Source organism: Camponotus floridanus, unplaced genomic scaffold, assembly GCF_003227725.1.
Source record: "Camponotus floridanus strain SB8 unplaced genomic scaffold, Cflo_v7.5 scaffold130, whole genome shotgun sequence".
NCBI classification, from domain to species: domain Eukaryota; kingdom Metazoa; phylum Arthropoda; class Insecta; order Hymenoptera; family Formicidae; genus Camponotus; species Camponotus floridanus.
In genome coordinates this window covers 202,192-221,403 of record NW_020229249.1, presented here as the reverse complement: position 1 = coordinate 221,403, position 19,212 = coordinate 202,192, and the positions used below count along the sequence as shown (strand labels likewise).

General features: G+C 33.5%; 1 protein-coding gene and 2 long non-coding RNA genes across 3 annotated transcripts; all 3 read right to left on the bottom strand.

Moving 5' to 3' along the window:
* Positions 1–1,240: 1,240 nt before the first annotated feature.
* LOC105256830 lies at positions 1,241–2,227 on the bottom strand. The gene is made up of 3 exons (XR_889621.3): positions 1,992–2,227; positions 1,630–1,784; positions 1,241–1,508 (listed from the first exon to the last, which is right to left on the bottom strand). It is a non-coding gene; the product is annotated as an uncharacterized LOC105256830 (long non-coding RNA).
* Positions 2,228–2,303: 76 nt separating this feature from the next.
* Positions 2,304–4,502, bottom strand: LOC105256827. Its single transcript, XR_889620.3, has 5 exons — positions 4,462–4,502; positions 3,557–3,771; positions 2,852–3,077; positions 2,463–2,576; positions 2,304–2,360 (listed from the first exon to the last, which is right to left on the bottom strand). It is a non-coding gene; the product is annotated as an uncharacterized LOC105256827 (long non-coding RNA).
* Positions 4,503–11,615: 7,113 nt separating this feature from the next.
* Positions 11,616–18,141, bottom strand: LOC105256826 (nucleic-acid-binding protein from mobile element jockey). Its single transcript, XM_025406059.1, has 2 exons — positions 16,666–18,141; positions 11,616–12,458 (listed from the first exon to the last, which is right to left on the bottom strand). Exons 1-2 carry the CDS (start codon positions 17,696–17,698, stop codon positions 12,241–12,243), a joined length of 1,251 nt encoding a protein of 416 aa, XP_025261844.1. The 5' UTR covers positions 17,699–18,141; the 3' UTR covers positions 11,616–12,240.
* Between the last annotated feature and the right edge of the window lie 1,071 nt (positions 18,142–19,212).

Genomic DNA, 19,212 nt, shown 5'->3' with positions numbered 1-19,212 from the left:
TGTGTTTTGTTTGATAGAACGATACGTTGATAGAATTGCTTGTACAGTCGTAATCATTTCATCAAAGCACGGAGGTCTCGACATCTTGTTAAAAGAAGTACTCCACTTCGAATACATTCAATAAAAGATGTTAATAACTCTTCAATCATTATATTGGCATTTCATAATAGTCCTTTTTCTCCTATCTAATTATTGAAATGATATACATTCATAGCATCTATTATTTTACAAACTTCAAATTCATTTTACAAAAAAATCTGCAAATGCTTTCCATGAATTCCAATTACTTTTCAACACGCTACTTTGGCCTGTCAATATTGCTGCAACAAATCTCGTGCTTAACATTTGAAAAGCTCTTTTGACATTCATGGCTTCAAAATTGTTTGAATAAAAGTGCGTACATGTAATGTGACCCAATAAATGTGAAGTATTTAATTTTCTATCAAATTGCCACGTTGCAAAGAAGTCATAAAAAAGACAATTATTTCGCCATTCACATAAATATACTTATGCGATCTCAACTAGCTAATCAATCGCTTGATAAGATGAGGCCAATCAAAGGAAGCAAAATAAGTTTCATTGTTTAATGAGAAAAATGTTCATATAAAGAAATTTTCTAATAACTGTAAGTTTTCCTGTTTACTCCATCTTGGTCACATGTAATTAATTGTACATTTGCCCCTACCCAGTAAACGCTAGATATTCCTGGAATATTCATAAAATATTCCTAAAATCCAAAATAAACATCCCAAGAATATTCTAAAACATTCCGAAATATTTACAGAAAATACAAGGAATATTCCAATAAACGCAAAATGTTCCATTGTTTATCCATATTTGGAATATTCTTAGGACATTCATAAAAAACATTCGAAGGATATCTCACGTATATTCCACATATATATTCAGAATGATGATACAATACATTATACATAAAGATTAATTTAAGAAAACGGTTTCATAAAATTATTTAGACGATATTTCCTTTATAAATATTGCTCATTTATTTACAAATATATATAATATACATTCAAAAACATACGTACAATATAAAACACAAAACACTGTTTCTCGAAATAAAAAATAAAATTCAATTATACAATTTTCAGTTCAAATAATCTCAAACTTGAAAAATAAAATATACAGGAAAAGCGAGCCGAATATAACGAACAGAAAAGCTTTTTTCTATAATTCTTTAATAATAAAAATTATTTCTAAAATAAATCTATAAGGATTCAAAATAAACTGAAGATATAACTGAAAATAATAATTCATAATCTGAAAATATAACTGAAGATATAACAATTCATTAACTAATAACTACACATCATACAATCATTCGCACTCAATCGCTCAAATCGACAAAAATAGAAAGTTTTATGTATGTTCGTTACTTGAACATTGTATTGTTTCGCTACGAATAACTTTATCTTTAGCTCTGATAAGCCACTTTTCAATAATTTTTTTTACTTCTACTTGATTACTATGAACTTTTCTTATCACGGCTTCTGTAAAATAAATTAATTTTTCAAACACATTTGTTGTACATTACGTTATATTATGTTTATAACTAATTATTAATTAATAAATATAATTAATTCCCTGCTATTAAATATTATTATTACTTACTTTCTATTACTTTGCAGATTCTTAATTCACCAAAATTGCCTTTATGTGCTCTTTTTCCTTTATTTCATACACAATTTTGAAATGAACAGAGTATTCATAACTCTGCGAGTCATTTTTGTTATTGTAGAGCCATCAATTTCTTCCAATATCTACAACTGAAAAAAACATTTCGAACTTATGTTAATTTAAATATAGCGAAGTTAATTTGTAATATATCGAAAAATCTGACAAAAATGAAAAGTGAATTTTATAGATAATCTAAGGATAAGCCTCTCTCAATAACTTTTTACAATTTTGTAGCGGTTTTTCACATAATGATAAATTTTTCTATTTCTTTTAACATTTATTATATTTAAACTTACCAGTTTTTTTTCATTTTTCTTTTCCAACAAGAAATGCTCCATTTTTAAGATGTTCCTCAGTGGCTAAAGGTAATCTATTAATAATCTTCATTATTTTCTGTTTCTACTTCTTGATCTAAGCTGAATCGACGATCCAATTCTGTTAAAGTTTTAATTGTTTTCTCATTTTCAATTATTAATCTGATTATTTTATGCGTAAGTTCTTTCAAAATTTTTACAATATCTAAAACTATAAAAAGTTACTATATATAACTGAAACAAATATATTATTTATGTATAAATTTCTTGTATTGTTATATATAAATTTTTAAATAAATCTCTCACTAGTGTACATTTCTTCGTTAAATTGACTATTGTGTTCTATTTCACCTGTAATAAAAAAATATCAGTTTTATGTAAACAGAAAATTGATAAGATAAAACATTAAATATAATATCCTCATTAGAAAATTATACTCATAAAACTATTTACTTTTTGTATAATAACATTACTTTCATCAGCATTATCATTATCAGATATTAATTTCATATCCATGTCAATATCAGCGATCTCAATAGTTTGATATTCCATATTTTCTTTGTCGGACTATAAGCATTAATATACATTGAAAAATATTAGCGAAATTATTTTAAATTTAAAACATTTTTATGCTTGTCATTATTTTATATGCAATAGTCTTACTATCTTGTAAATTTGTTATACTGATTATAAGATTAACTTTTTCGATTTTATTGAAAAAAATTTTAGAAACTCTTATAACTTAATTGAAATAAATAAGACAGTTCTAGAAAATAATATGTTCAAATTCTTTAAGTAAAACATATATTACCATCGGTTGTTCCTATATTTGCATGTCTTACCTCCTCTAATTGTGTATTCATGGAATTTGTTTTTGGACAACTGTACATGTGTTCCATTTAGATAACAATGGAATTTCGTTTCCTCCATCAGACGATGTAAAATTAGCATCTGGCAATTTTTTAACACGTTCTCTTTTCTTTGCTTTTTCTATATCTGATTCTTCAGATGAGATGTCAGATATGTAACGCGCCTTCAGCAATTTTTTCCATGCTTTATCGAAATCATCTGCAATACATATTAAATCAAAAATATTACAAAGAGAAATGTTTGATATAAGATTAAAATAATGCACATAAAATATTATTTTTTATAAAAATATCAAAAAGGGCCATTCAAAAACTGAAAAACGATAGACATTCAACATAACAAACATTACACAAAAATGCTAATGATGTATCATAGTTTTAATAAAAATTTTCTAAGAATCTGGAATCGTCGACATTTACAATATGCAATTTAGTAAGAAAAGAGAAAAGTATTATTTCTATTTCAAAAATACATAAACACTTTAGAAATAAAATTCATTAACGAGAATTAATGACATAAAAATTAAATTTTCATTATCTCTTGCGACCGAATTTTTATGTACTAATATCCGCGAAAAAATACTACAAATTGAATATTACTATTATTATTAAATTTAATACTATAAGTTTAATAATATTTTTATATAAAATTACATATTTTTTAAAAAATATGCATACCATCAGATCTCATGATGCGCAGAACTTGATAGATGTCCCATAGTGAATTATCTTGTGGAATTTCCTTGTTTCTTACAGCTTTCATTATTCGAGACTTTGTTTTGTATGATGGAAAAATTACATTTTCTAAAGAATTAGGCACGATTTGAGTACAAGTTGTAAACCCGTGTCAAACAGACATATGACAAAGTTTTTTATTTCCTTCATTATATAATCTGCAAAATAATGTTTTAAATTAATGTTTTACGAATGTTTTTTGAGACATTGAGGTACAAATAAATGTACAATATATTTGTAAATTTTAATTTTCATGAAGTTACTAACAATAAGCAGGAAACAAATTAAATTTATTTTATAACTTTAATTTGTTTTCTGCTTATTGTTAGTAACTTCATGAAAATCAAAATTTACAAATATATTGTACATTTATTTATACCATGCAATGCAACGATAATCATACAATACAGGGTGCATAAATTTTTAATGTTATTACAATATTTTAGTTTCAAAATAGAAAATGCTTTGATTTTTAAAAATAAAATTTTTATTTTGATCATAATTATTGTAAATATAGTTAAATTGTTACAAATATAAGAATGAAATATAGAATAGGACAAAACGTTACGCATTAGTTCAAAATTTATCTTTCTTTTCCATTGGAATAGAAAGAGATAAATTCTAAAGTACAGTCAGGTCAGAAATAAAAAACAAATCCTATAATTTCAATTTCCTTATTTTATGTCAATTATACAATATAGTTGCATTTCCTTAGATTATATTCATCATATTCATTATATTCATAAAAGAATTATTTATTTAAACGCTAAAATATTATTTATATAATATCATAGTATCTTCGAAAAAGAGCAAGAAACGTACATAATATTTATATTTTTTAGACTCACCATATAATCTGAAATGCGAATTCTTTATGAAAATGCTTTATTTTCTATATGTAGAAGAGGAAATCCAATAAAGTTATTTAATTTTGGAAATAATATGTATTTTCTTCTTAAATTTTTGACAGACCAACATTGAAGTTCAGAGATATTGAAAAAGATATACACATTAATAATATAAGCAACTTCTGGGATAGACAAAAATTCTTCTTGGTTTCTAAAGTATTTGCCAATGATGAATATATCATTATGAATGTCGCGAGTAAAATATTCAATTTGCACTACAGTATTATCTATTAATTGACAATAGCCGTTCGCATTGTCTTTTCCTTTATATGTCACTCCATTAATTATTGCCATCCAAAATCCCTCACTTGAATATTCTGTATATTGGTTTGTTACACGACAAATGGAAACTTGTTTTGTTTCATTCTTCTTTTGCACTCTAACAAACATAATCTTGGCAAACATAATCAATCTCTTGATATCGTCTGCATAACTACTACAATCGCTGTGAAGCTTTTCTAATTAGTTTTTTCAGTTGTTGTAAATAATTTTCAAATTGGAAGGCACTGAAATTATCCAAAACACCGAAGATTTCAGCATCTGCAGTCAAATGTATGAAATTATGCACGTTGTATAATACTAAATAATCTCCATATATCATTTCGAAATCTCGAACAAAAAATCTTAACAACTGGTTAGCATAATAACCCAGTAAGCAAAATGTTAGCAGTCTGCCAGCAGCATGCGAGCACATTCAAATAGAATATTGCGGCAGATTGGCATCAACTGCGTCCGCATTAAGCTTGGGTTCTGCTAGCAGAATCTGTCAGCATAAACCGACAACAGATTGACAGCAGAAATCGAGCAGGATCTGTGCGTGCAATTTGATGTTAGATTGTCAGCAGAAATCGAGCAGAATCTGCGCATGCAACCTAATGAAAAATTGACAGCAGAAACTTCACAAGATTTGCGCTTACTTTTATTAATGTTATATAAATGCAACAAAATGGATTATTACAGATGCTAAATAACAATATTATCGGCAAGTTAAGGGGGCAAACCACATTAGACGGTTCAAAAAATCGATTTTTCTTTTATTGCATAAATCGTTAGTATAACTATTCAAGATTATGTTCCCAAAATTTCAAAATTCGAAGTCCTTCCTATACTATGAGTATAAAAGGGAGCGCCCCTCAGTTTACTGCTGGAGCGCACAGCAGGTAGAATGGAGCGGTCGCTCAGGTTGTCCCTTACTTACTTACTTGGCTCAATATGACACATGTACTATGGGATATTAGAAGGGAAGGGAGGATATTTTTCCAGATGTTTTTGTTTGTAAATGCTCACTATAGAGGGCTCGTGTAGAAGCGTCGGCATTATTTTGAATATATTTTGATAGAATCGGATGGGACCATCCACGCGTGTGCTGAAAGTTACAAGAGAAATATGTCTTCCCATCTAAAAGATGACCATTCTAGCACTTATCGAGTTAGTAGACCACGTAAGAGATCATTCCATGGAAATCAGCATTCTAACAAAGGAACAAGTTTCACCGAAAATGAAAGTGCTAGCGCAAAAAAACTGCAGAGTGCTACCAGTGAGATTGTGAATTCCTTGTTTTGTTATGATGCTTATGAAGAAGAAGAAGGATTGCTATTGGAATCGCAGATTAAAAGGTAAGCACTTTATATAATTTACTACTGTCTCGAATTTCTAGTTTTCGGTTAATTTTTTGTTCAAACGCATTTTTCTCGAAACGACTTTTTTTCGACTTGCGTGCACTCTAGCTCAAAAAATTATTGACCGATCCTTATAAAACAAAGTTGTGGTTATTATTTATTAAATTATCTATCAATTGAACCAACTTTTGGGATGATATCATAATTTAAAGTGTATTTTTTATTTGAAAAAGAACTGAAAAAAACTTTGAAAATTGAGATTTTTTTTTCAAATTCCCGTAAAACATTCAATTTTCAACGTTTTTAGCTGAAACCTGGTTCACCTAATAAGAAAACATGTTAATACTGTATGAAAACCTTTGTTTTGCTTTCAGATCAAAATTGTGACCTCCACATTGCACGCAAGCAACTAACGACTCTGACGACGACTTTCGATGGGTGGCAGCTTATAACTTTGACATTTCCGTCAAAAACGACTTGAAAAAAATCTGAGATGTAGAATATGTATGAATAAAATGACCTCAAAGTTTAAATAAATTCTAATTATTTTTTCCGTCTCAAAAAAATTCACAAAAAAGCTTAAAAATCAGCCTCCTAATGTAGTTTTCCTCCTTAATTAGAATTTTCTTAGAAAATGACATATATATAATATGTTATATCGTAATTATATCTCATATAGCGAAGGACTAATTCAATTTAATTAAATTAATAATAAAGTAAATGATAAAAGTAAACTTGTAAAACTTGAGATGTAATTTATTTAGAATTAAATTCTTGCTTTATGCCTCAAATAGGCAGTACATGAATAATTTTCCATTTATCATTTGATTCCAATCAGTTTAATATTCTGACTCTCATTTGCTTGTATCAGATATCAGAAATTAAAGTGATAGAAATTAAAATGATAATTACTATATTTTTAGTCTTTTATTCATATTCGCGACTTTATATATATTTCTGACAGAAATTCAATTACGAGAAAGAACAGCTCACGTAGCGGTAAGTGAAGGAACTATCGAATCATGCAAACCTTGTTCAATTTCTGCCACCAATCTGCTATGATAATTTTAAACAAATCCTGTTCAGTTTCTGCTATCAAATTATGTCAGCAGGTTTTGTAACATTTCTGCCGACATTCTGTTATCATTATTTGATATAACAAATTTTTTATACAATTTGCAATCATACTGTCGACAAAAATTTGTAGCAGAAATTGACAAAATTTGTTTGAACAGACTTTGCTGACTGGGAATGTGATACTAGTTGTGGCGAATATAAGATTCTTATAGCTAAATGCAAAAGTTTATGTATTGCTTGTCAGACAAAATATTAGCCAAAACAAAACGTCCAGTAAATAATAAAAATTGTCTGAATTCTGTCGCTTTCCAGAATTTAATATACTCTAAGGAACGAGGTTTTCTGCAAAACTGTTTTGGTATACAAGGCTTAGCTACTTTATCTAATACATCAGAAATAGTGTCGATAGCAGTTTGTTTCAAATGATTTCTCCCAAAAAGCCAAAATAGTAACATTTTTCGCATAACTCCTAAGCATACTAAATGCATGTAGTCAAGAGGTACATTAGAAATAGGACCAAAATGTCGAATCAATGTTAACAGCGAAATGCCTTTATGATGTTCCACTTGAGTTTGTATCAAGAAATCTCTATTCGATCTTAAAGTTGCTTGTGTATTCATAAAATAAGTTCGATACAGCTTGTTAGCTCCTTTTACAGTACATTTTGTGCAACTGTACCCTAGTAGCAGAATGACGTTAAATGACGTCTTAATAACGTCTTAATGATGTCATAGACAACTTTAAGACGTCTCTAGACGTCATCTTGTTACCTAGGTAGTAACCAGTATACGACATATTTAAGACAGCTGCTTTCGCTGGAGCATCACAAATTAATTTATCAATTTTAATATTATACGTCTTTCCTCGGCAATGATAGCCGGTTGTAATTAAATCTATTGTTTCATCTACAAAGTCTTTTAAAAAATTATTAAAATCTTCAGATTTTTTATACCCATAATAACATCCGATTAAAAATATTTGTTGAGAACAAGGAATTGAACCCAAAATAGGATATAAAGAACTACCAGATGATTTGAATAACGGAACTCCGTCAATATGATAGAAAGATATAGAATTTTCAAAGTTTCATCCGAACTAATTTCTTCAGATAATTTATCTAAACATGTTTTCAAACCGTTATGCCAATAATAACCTGGTTCAACAGATCTAATTAGACCGTTTGTAGGATTTCTCAATAATATATTGGCTTTCGCCGGTAATTGTGGATCTATTCGATTTTCTCAAGACTTGTAATAAACGTTCCAAAGAAGCATGAGTATCATCATGTACTGCCATGTACTGCCGTACCATCATGTATTGCCCAATTAGCAATATCATTACAAATACTATTTTCAGCATTTTTATCCTCACTACAGGATTCCTCAGAATTTTCTGGATCATAATCAAATTGTACATCAGAAAAAAGAAATGTATGTCTCGTTGTAACACTTGTTACATATAGAATGTGTAGTTTGTAATGTCATCAATCGCTCTCTATCAATATCATTATTTTGAATTATTGAAGTCGATAATCCATTATCTTTAAATAATTCTTTATGAACAGTATCAACATTTTCTAATACTGCAATATATTTTGCTGCATGTCTATTTTTACAAAGTGCTGTTGTAATTGTCATTAAAGCTGCTCGTTTATTAATCAATAGTTTTTCATGTGATTTTGAGTAATCTCGTATATCCTTCCTTCTTAACATAATTGTATTTAATACGTAAAAAAAAAAATAATACGTGATATAGAGCTGTAAGACTAAATATCTTATTAATTCTATATTTTCTATAAAATTTATGAAAGATTACATTTTAAATTATTATAATATAATACAGAGCAATCAATATCTTTTTGTAAATAGGAATTATATGAAAAATATAAATGGCACTTTATCATATACTTTATCGTACAAAATATGAAGAATTTTGTATGGAACGCATGCCTAGTCAATTGAAGAAGATACGTAGACATTTTGGATTTATCTGATAATTTTACATAAAAATAAAACATTAAAAATGTTTATACATAAATACATACATACCTACGTATGTACATACGTACGTACCTACGTACATACCCTATAAGACACAATCTTTCTAAAATATTGTATAAATATTATTAATAGTTAATAATATTTATACAATATCCTAGGAATATTGTGTGCTTATAGAGTACGTACATACGTACATACGTACGTACGTATGTATATATATGTATATATATGTATATATATGTACATATATGTATATATATATATATATATATATATATATATATATATATACAGGGTGGGGAAAAAGTATGGAAGCAAACAATTATTTCCGAAACTATTCATTTCTCGACAAAATGTCTTAGACATAATTTTTATGGTATGAAAAGATGTATTATGTGGCATAGACGGCATGACCTTGAAATGACCCTTACGAGCTGCATACAAATAACGTAAAAAATTTCAAATGGAACTCGTCAGTTTTTGTTACAGATTCTTGTAGCTGATGTCGAAACGTTTACAAAACACTGCATATGAGCCCCATTCCCTTAAAAACACTCCCAGTTACGAAACAATTGTGATACAAACAATTTGTATGCACATTGACATTGCTTACTGATTTCGCATCATGACGTTCAGTTGCGTCCACTAATAACATGTAATTGTACCTGTTGTCATATGATACACTGTCTATGAGTATTCATAGAATTTTTTTGATTTCTTGATCATCGCTACCTTATTTATTATTATCATTTATTTTATCCTTAAAAAAGTAGTCTATTTCTATTTCTATCTGTCTATTTTCAATTTCGTCGATACGAATTATCACAATTGTTTCGTAACTGGAAGTGTTTTTAAGGGAATGGGGCTCATATGCAGTGTTTTGTAAACGTTTCAACATCAGCTACAAGAATCTGTAACAAAAACTGACGAGTTCCATTTGAAATTTTTTACGTTATTTATATGCAGCTCGTAAGGGTCATTTCAAGGTCATGCCGTCTATGCCACATAATACATCTTTTCATACCATAAAAATTATGTCTAAGACATTTTGTCGAGAAATGAATAGTTTCGGAAATAATTGTTTGCTTCCATACTTTTTCCCCATCCTGTATATATACATGTGTGTGTGTCTGTACATATGTATACAGGGTAAGCCATTTTAAGTTACTCACCCCAGTAACTTTTTTATTTTTGAATGTACAACAAAATGTTTCAAATAATAGTTGCTTGACTTCGAGGGGGACAGAAGATGGTGGCAAAAATTTGACCTTGGATAGTCATTTGAAGATCATGTAAAGATCACCTTCATTTTCTTGAATGGAACCTACTATTTTTCATTGCATATTCTTGTAGCTTATCTCGAAAGCTTTCCAAAACACTATAATTAAGTATTTTTTCATTGAGTACTTTTAGAGTTATGAGGCTTGAAATAATTTTTTAATTTTACATAAACCGTAAAATATCTTGTAAAATATTCATTTTTCGATTATCTTACCTTAATACATTTATGTATAAAATAATGAGAGGAATCAATTGGTGTAAAGAAAACATACAGTTGTTTTTAAGAAAAAATATGGAATTGTTAATTGCAAATTACATATTTTTTCTTAGAAACAATTATCGCTTAATATTTTCTGTATTATCTTCGATAAGGTGACAAATCCCGGCATCTCTTGGCTCCATGGCGTTTTTTTTAATACGTAATTTTGTATGGTTTATAAAATCTTCTTTATTAAAACGATCTGCACATCTGAAATTCTGCCTTTCTGATGCTGGAGACCACTTAAGTAAATTTCATTACCTGTATAAATATTAATTTACAATTTATATACTGAAAAACATCACAATAACCAGTAGCAGATACTTTTAAATACTCTTTCAAAAATGTTTTTAAAAAAGTTTGGAAAATCTTTTTAAAAATATTATCGTAAATTGACGCGTAATCCGATTTTAAGAATCTAAAGTTTCGATAAAATTGTAGTTTCAAAAAAATCACAAGATTTTCGGCAATTCGCGAAAATTGTGTGCTTTCTCGACGCTTTCCGTTCGCGGCCGGCGACTGGTTTTCGATTGTTGCAAGTGTTTTTCGTGAATCAAAATAGACGATAATGTGAAGAAAATGATATTAGACAGATAAGCATTATATTCGACAGATAAGCATATAAAAAATGTAATTTCAAATTATAGAACTGTAAATTGTTTCGTTTTCCACAGAAGACTGATAAAAGATTTTGCATTTAAATAAGAAAAAATATTTGATGATAATAAATAAGCTAAATTTTGTAAAAAGAAATAGCTAAGTCTTAGAAATTTCAAATAATTATCTTCAATAAAATTTAATTAAAATTTTTTTAAATACACTGTAATGTGTAATAAGATAACAAACATATAACCTGGAGAAAATTAAACGCTTCTCGAAGTGTCAAAGAAGCATAAACGAGCAGAATAAACGCTTCTTAAAAGTTTCATTGACTTCCCATTAACTCTTCGCGATTTTAAATCTTCATGCATATTTCTTGAACGCTCCATAAAGTATGTACAAAACATTCCCCGTTACGTTTCCCTTACGCTTTAATATTTCATGTTTTCCTTTACGTTTCCCAAACGCTCCATAAAATGTGAACGAAGCACTCAGATACGCTTCCCATACACTTCATTAATTGACATTTAGAAACTCTTCATTTACACTTCCTAAACGTTCCATAAAATGTGAACAAACACTCCAATACGCTTCCCGCACACTTCAATGATTGACATTTTAGGAATTCTTCATTTACCCTTCCTAAACGTTTCATAAAATGTGAACGAACCACTCCAATACGCTTCCTATACACTTCAATGATTGATGGACTTAGAAAGATGGACTTCTTCATCCACATTTCTTCAACGCTTCTTCTTCTTCTTAGGTTTTTATGGCCTCTTCTGATCTGGTGACGATCAAGAAATCCTGGCCAACAACGGGTTATTAGTAAGAGAATGATAGGAGGTCAATTAGAGGATAGTGTGCCAAGAGGAGATGTTTTTCAGATGTGCAAATCGCAAGCTTTTAAGAAGGAAACTAGGGCATGAATAACCCCAGAGAGAGGATTAATTAAAAGTTCTGAAATCTTGTAGGGGCGTGATAGTCCTTTGAATCTTGAGAGTCGGTTCAAGAGAGATGTCCTGTGGGCTGCGTATAACGGGCAGTTCCAAAATATATGATCCGCGTCTTGAATGATGTAGCCGCATTGACAGTGGGAGTCTGAAACGAGTTCACAACGTTTAAGGCTGTAGTTCAAGGCGTAATGGTCGCTCCTAAGCCTGCAGCAGGTTACGATACTTTCTCTGTTTATTTTGAGTTTATGGAACCAGGGTTTTAATGTAATTTCCTTAAAGGACGCAAAATATTTTTTTCCTTTAAAACTGCCTTGAGTCTTGAGGAGACGAGAGGAGCTTTCGATGTATTTTCTCCGAGGGATAGAAAAGAAGTCAGAGTAAGGAAGTTGCTTTTCAGATAATTTCCCTGAGGAGATGGCTCTTTTCGCCAGAATGTCAGCTGTTTCATTTCCCAAAATGCCGGTGTGAGCCGGAATCCAGACAATAGTGTTATCCAATCCTTTTGCTTTTAAATCGTAGAGTCTTTGTTTGATGGCAAAAATTACATAGTTGTAGGAATGCGCCAAATTGACAGAAAGAAGAGCTTCGGTAACAGATTTGGAATCGGTGAAGATGACGGAATTTTTGATAGAATGAAGTGAGATGTATTCGAGAGTATAGAGGATAGCAAGAGCTTCACCAGTAAAGATGGATGAATAAGACTGAGTTTTGTAGAGTAGTTGTAAATGAGGAGAGGGAGAGTAGATTGCAAAACCGACATAGTCGTCGGATTTATTTTTAGAGGCATCGGTAAAAAAACAGGTGGAAGAGGATATTAATGTATTGTAGATTTCCATAAAGGGTATCTGGGGGATGGGTGCATTTTTGATTTTCTCTACTTCAGAAGGAGGCGTGATGATGACAGAAGGGAAAAATATAAGAGAATCATAACTTATAGAGTAAACTGCTGGATAATCAAATTTTGAGATGTAGATTTTGAGTCGAAGATAGACATTAAAGGCTTTGAATAAAATAAATTTTTCGGAAGGATTGCGTTTGCGGGATCTACGTGTATACCAAAGAAGAGCAAAAAGTTTGTCGATGAGCGGATGAGAATCAAGAGCAAATGATTTTAAAATGTATTTAGAGGTGAGAAATTCGAAACGAAATCTTATGGGGCCCTCACCAGCTTCCGCAAGGACGATGTTAGTCGGTGTGGTTTTGCGGAGCCCCAAGCAAGAACGCAGTGCGCGCAATTGAATACACTCTAAATGACGCATGAGAGAGTGATTATTGTAAGGAAAAGTAAGGCATCCGTATTCCATAGATCCCCTTATTAAAGCTTTGTAGATGTTTAAAAGAGATGAAGGTGCACCCCCCCACCAGGTACCTCTCAGCATGTTGAGGATATTCAGGAGCTTGGAACACCGGGTAGAGAGAGAAAGAATGTGATTGCGGCCAGAGAGGCGAAAGTCAAGGGTAATACCGAGAAATTTATGGGAATCGGTTGATTCCACCGTGTGACTACCGAGCTTGATGGAAAAAGCGAATGGATTTATATGTTTTTTGGTGAATATAACTAGAGAGGTTTTAGACGGGGATGCTGTGAGTCCTCTACCAGTGAGATGTTTAATAGCTTTGTTCGCGGAAGATTCAAGTTCGTTAAGAGCTTTATCTACCTGGGGAGAGCTAACAAAGATAGCAATATCGTCGGCGAATTGTACTATCTCACAGTCTTCGCCTATGTGTTTACGCAATTTAGATATATAGATGTTAAAGAGGATAGGGCTTAGGATAGAGCCTTGTGGAACTCCTTTGTAGGAGTAGCGAGTATCTGAGAGCTCGCTGTTGATTACGAATTGTAATCTGCGAAAGTGGATAAGTGAGTGAACAAATTGGCATAGAGTCGGAGGCATACCAAGATCTATAAGGTCAGAGATGAGTATAGAAGGAATGACGTCATCAAAAGCGTTGGAAAGGTCTAAGAAAAGGCATGCGGTGAAGGTGCCTCGGATGAAGCTGGTATGTATTTCTGTAGTAAGTATAGAAAGGTTGTCTTGACAAGATCTAAATTTACGAAAGCCAAATTGAGAGGAGGGTAGTTTTTCGTACCTTTCCATCCACCAGTCGAATCTGAGGAGGATAAGCTTTTCCATAATTTTGAGACAACAAGAGGTGAGTGATATAGGGCGAAATTTTCCTGGCGAAGATTTTGGAATTAGAAAAATCAGTGAATGAGTCCATGAATCGGGGAATTCTCCCGTGAAAAAGAGGCTGTTTAGAATAGTGAGAAAAATTGAGAGGTAAGATGTGGGAAGGCAAGAAAGCGTAAAATAATCTATCTGATCTATTCCGGGAGAAGAGGATTTATTTTTGAGAGCGGAGATGACATGATGGAGTTCGTCGAGCTGAAAGGGAGAATCAAAGATGCGACAAGAGTAATAGTAGTTCGAAAAGAGGTGAGTAAGAGAAAGCTTATGAAGACATGAAGGAGGGGAGATAGAATTAATAAGATCAGATATTTCAGGTGAGATGTCATTTGAAAAGGGAGAGGGAGAGGGGATAGTATTAAGGAATCTGTTCTTGAATCTTCTAACAAATCGCCACAATGTGGAGATACTGGTAGAGGTAGTAATAGACTCACAGAAGGCCCTCCAGCCCATGCGTTTTGATTGACGAAGGATTTTTCTTGTGGAAGCTTCCTGTTTTTTGAGGTTAAGGTAATTTGAACTAGAGGGATTTCCACGAAAGGCACGGAGCGCCTTTTTTCTGAGTTCAACAGCTCGAGAACATTGGTCGTTCCACCAAGGTGCAGGAGGGCGAGTGAAGTGAGACGGATGAGATTTGGTAATCGAGGAATTTTTTTGTTGATGCTGAGGTGAAGTGAGATTGGAAGATTTGCTTGCTGGAAGTAAAGAGTTTATAGTATCGACTAAAAAGCTGCAAAAGGTGTCATATTTTTCAGATGGAGAAGAGGCTAGATCAATACTTTCCGAAAGAGAAGAGAAAGAAAGCGAGAAAGCGGCAGAGAGAGTCTTGCGACCAATCTTAGAAGAAGGAAGTTTATGAGAAAAGAAGGAGCGAGATTGAAAAGGTAGATTGAGAGATATTATGGTTGGTATATGATCACTACCCATCGTGTCGTCAAAGGAGTTCCAAGTGCAGAAGGGAGTTAAACTCGAGGAGACAAAAGTTAAATCGATTACAGAGGAGGAATGAACAGAGTATGAGATGTAAGTAGGGGTACCGTCATTGATAGGGAAGAGAGAAAATTCTTGGGAAGAGTTTGACAGGGAGATGCCCACAGTGTTATTATGATTACAACCCCAAGAGACATGGTGAGCATTAAAATCGCCTGTTATGACGATATGGCCAGGAGATGGAATAGAATCAAAAAGATTTTCCCAAGTAAAGGAAGGAGAATTTGAGGGGTGTCTATAGAGCGAGATGATAGATAAATCGAAATGTAAAGAGGAAATTTTCGCTCCCACCGTCTCAAGGGAATCGTCTAGATAAAATAAAGAGTTAAGCTTTGTGAAAGGAATCGTATTTTTAATGGCGAGGAGAACACCGCCTGATTTATTAGAAGGACCGTCTCTCCGAAGGATATGAAAATCTTTAAGAGAAAAAGTTTTATCTGGAGAGAGCCATGTTTCGGACAGCGCAAGGATGTCGAATTGCTTACAGACGTGAGAAAGGAAGTCAATTTTATTAAGAATACCATGGCAGTTCCATTGTAGCAGGGTGAGATCATTATGAGAGGTTGTGCGATTCATGTTATGTGGAAGGGGGAGAGGAGGGATTGTCAGAACTAGTAGGGAGATTACGAATAAAATGTATGATAGAAGGGACAAATTCAGATAGATTAGAAGAGGAGAGTAAGGGTAAAAGTTCCATAATAAGGCGGATAACGTGCTTGAGGGCATCTTGGGGAGGAATAGGGGGATCTGAGAGAGGAGGGTTAAGAGTAGGGGAAGATTTGGATGAGTGAATGAGGGGGGGGGTTGTAGTAAAGGGAGGGGATGCCGAAAATGAAACAGAGGGATTGCAACGCGGAGGATAATAAGGGGGGGAAGGAGTCTGAGGATGCTTGTGTTTCATGTATTTATTTGAGTGAGGATGGGGAAGGGAGGAGGCAGGAAATTTAGGAACAGTGGACTTATTACGGACTGGAGGATAAAGAGAAGGAGAAGGAGGGTTAGTAAGAGAAGGGAGATTCGCAGCTTGAGCATAGGAGAGGTGAGGTGAAGTAAGATCAAGCGGAGCGGAATAGGCATGTGAAGTATGATTAGAAGGGTGGATAGAAAAGCGGGGAGAGTTTAGTGAGGGAAAGTCCTCAGAAGAGGAGGAGAAGGAGGGGGGAGTTCTGTTACCTTTGAAGATCTCTTTGGCGTCAATAAGGGAAATATTCCTGTAGGCTGCGTACTTCCTTATTTCTTGTTGCAGAATGAATTCGGGACAGGATAGTGAGTCCGCACGATGTTCCCCCAAGCAGTTAACACACTTGGGAAGTTGACGTTTCTGAAGGCAGTCTTCTTCTGAAAAGATGTGGCCTTTTTCTGCGCAATGCTTACAACGAGGTTGGCTCTTGCAGTTGATTTTGATATGTCCAAATCTAAAACAATTGTTGCATCGTGAGGCTCTGGCAACATAAGGAGACACCGGATAACTAACATGAAACATGTATATGTGTTTAGGGATTTTTTGTCCTTCGAAGGAGAGCGCTACAGTGTAGGATGAAGAATAAGAAGCTCCTGAGTTTGAATCATGTGCAGAGTCAGATTGAGAAGGCGTAGAAATTCTACGATTCAGTCTGTTAGCTGCAACCACTTTGAAGGGACTGATAATGTTATCTATAATTTCCTGTTCTGTGAGCTCAAGTGGCACATGTCGTATGATGCCTTTCCTTGAGATGCGAAATGGGGGGATAAAAGCTTCCAGATCTTTTGAGGATAGCTTTCTCTCACTAACAAGAGCGTTTGCGGCTTCTCTTGATTTGAAAAAAATAGAAGCTTTGGAAAATCCCACTTTTTTAATTTCGAGGATGTCATCAATGTTTAGCTCGCAAGCTGCTCTTCCTACTTGTACGGGATGAAGTTGTGCTTTGGGATTAGATATCCGCTGCACGTGGACATCGAATGGCCCTGCGTTATTAGAGGAATATCTATTGTTCCTGATAGTATCCGTTAGAGATGTAACGGATCCAGAAATCGATGGCTGGTGAGACGGAATGCTGCTCTCTGTGTTTGATCGCGATATTTTATTAGAAGATGACGAAGATTCTTGATCGTTAGGCCTCTTGCCTAAGATTTTCGTATGGGAAGTAGCTGCGGGTCCGGACTCTGAGATTAATGACGCAAGAGCAGCGGACATTTCAGGGTCTTCTAAGTCCATTTTAATAGACATTTTCGGTAGTAAATGCAAGACTAAGTGTACTTACAGGCAGTAAGAATTCAGTAAAAATCTTCGACTGTTGCGTGGATGAAATCCTCTCTCCAGGAGGAAGAGGTGAAGGAAAGGAATTGGCGGAAGGCCAGCGGCACAATGGCCGAGGCTCGAGACAAAGGCGTGATAACGTCCAGAAGAGTCGAGTGATAATATTTGCTCAAACTTTATAGGGCCGCCAAAAATTTTTCGCGTCCAGAGGAGGCACACAAGTATCAAAGCAAATGAGACTAAAACTTAGGCTCGAGGTAGCCCAGAAATGGGCTGATTAATAAAATTCTGCGGAAGCACTCAAATATACGTCGCACTAGTCACAGTACCAAGATGGCGGTCCCTCGACAGTACTTCAGATCAGGTAACTCCTACATCTCGGAGCATAGACGTATTCTCTTCAACGCTTAAACACTGCACAAAACATTCAGAATGTTTTGAAATAGAGCAATGACTTAATTGAAAATTTACAAGAAATATAATTGAATACCCATTACTATCATTGGCGAAATTATTATGTAGAGTGTCAAGATTCGAATTATAATAACAGCTAATACTTATTGACGAGACGAACAAACTTCAGGAAATTTTTAATAAAATTATTCTATAATAGGTATTCATAGTTCGGTCTTATATTTAAGATCATCTTAAGAACTCATTCAATCAATCAAATAGCTACAATGCAGCTATTGATTGGTGGAATAAGTTCTTAAGATAATCTTAAATGTACGATCGAACTATGAATACCGGCCAATATATCTATAATCTTTCTGTTATGTCTTTCATGAAATGTATTAAATAATTACAATTTTATTGAAATTTGTTAAATCAAATCAATTCATAAATATTTTTAATTATAAATATATATATATATATATATATATATATATATATATTGTGACGTTGCCGTCCTTTAAAGCGTCCATCCGCTTCGAGATTTTACGGGACGCGGGCCGAGCGGCCGCGCCAGAATCAACCTCGAGAGAGCGTTCTCGGAAACTCCCCGGAGAGACGAGCGATATCGTATTTTGTAATCATTTTATTAATTATATCGATATGTTTCTTTGTTTGTAATAAACGACAACGGGCACCTCGCCGGAGAGGATCCGGAGGACCGGAAGCCCATCAAGGAAGATTGCAGCAAGACGCTTAACGACAGCGAACGGAGGAGATAATAGCGCTTGAAAGGACGATACCAGGGGAATCCGCTTGCGTCCCAGGAAGGAGGACGGAAGTCCGAGCAACGCTACCCTCCGAGGAGGACAAACGACAGCGGAGCCTCCAACGGGCCCTTGTACCGGGGCCCGCGACAGCGATTATATAATTCAAATTGAATTAATTGCGCGTGAAGCGCTAAAAGCGCCGCGGATCTCGCGAGGCGCTAGGACCTCTCGCGTGCCGTATCCTGATTGGCCGCGGGGCTGCGCACCCCACTAAGCGGTCATTGACGCCGCTATCGACCCCGGGCCGCGAGATCCCAGGAT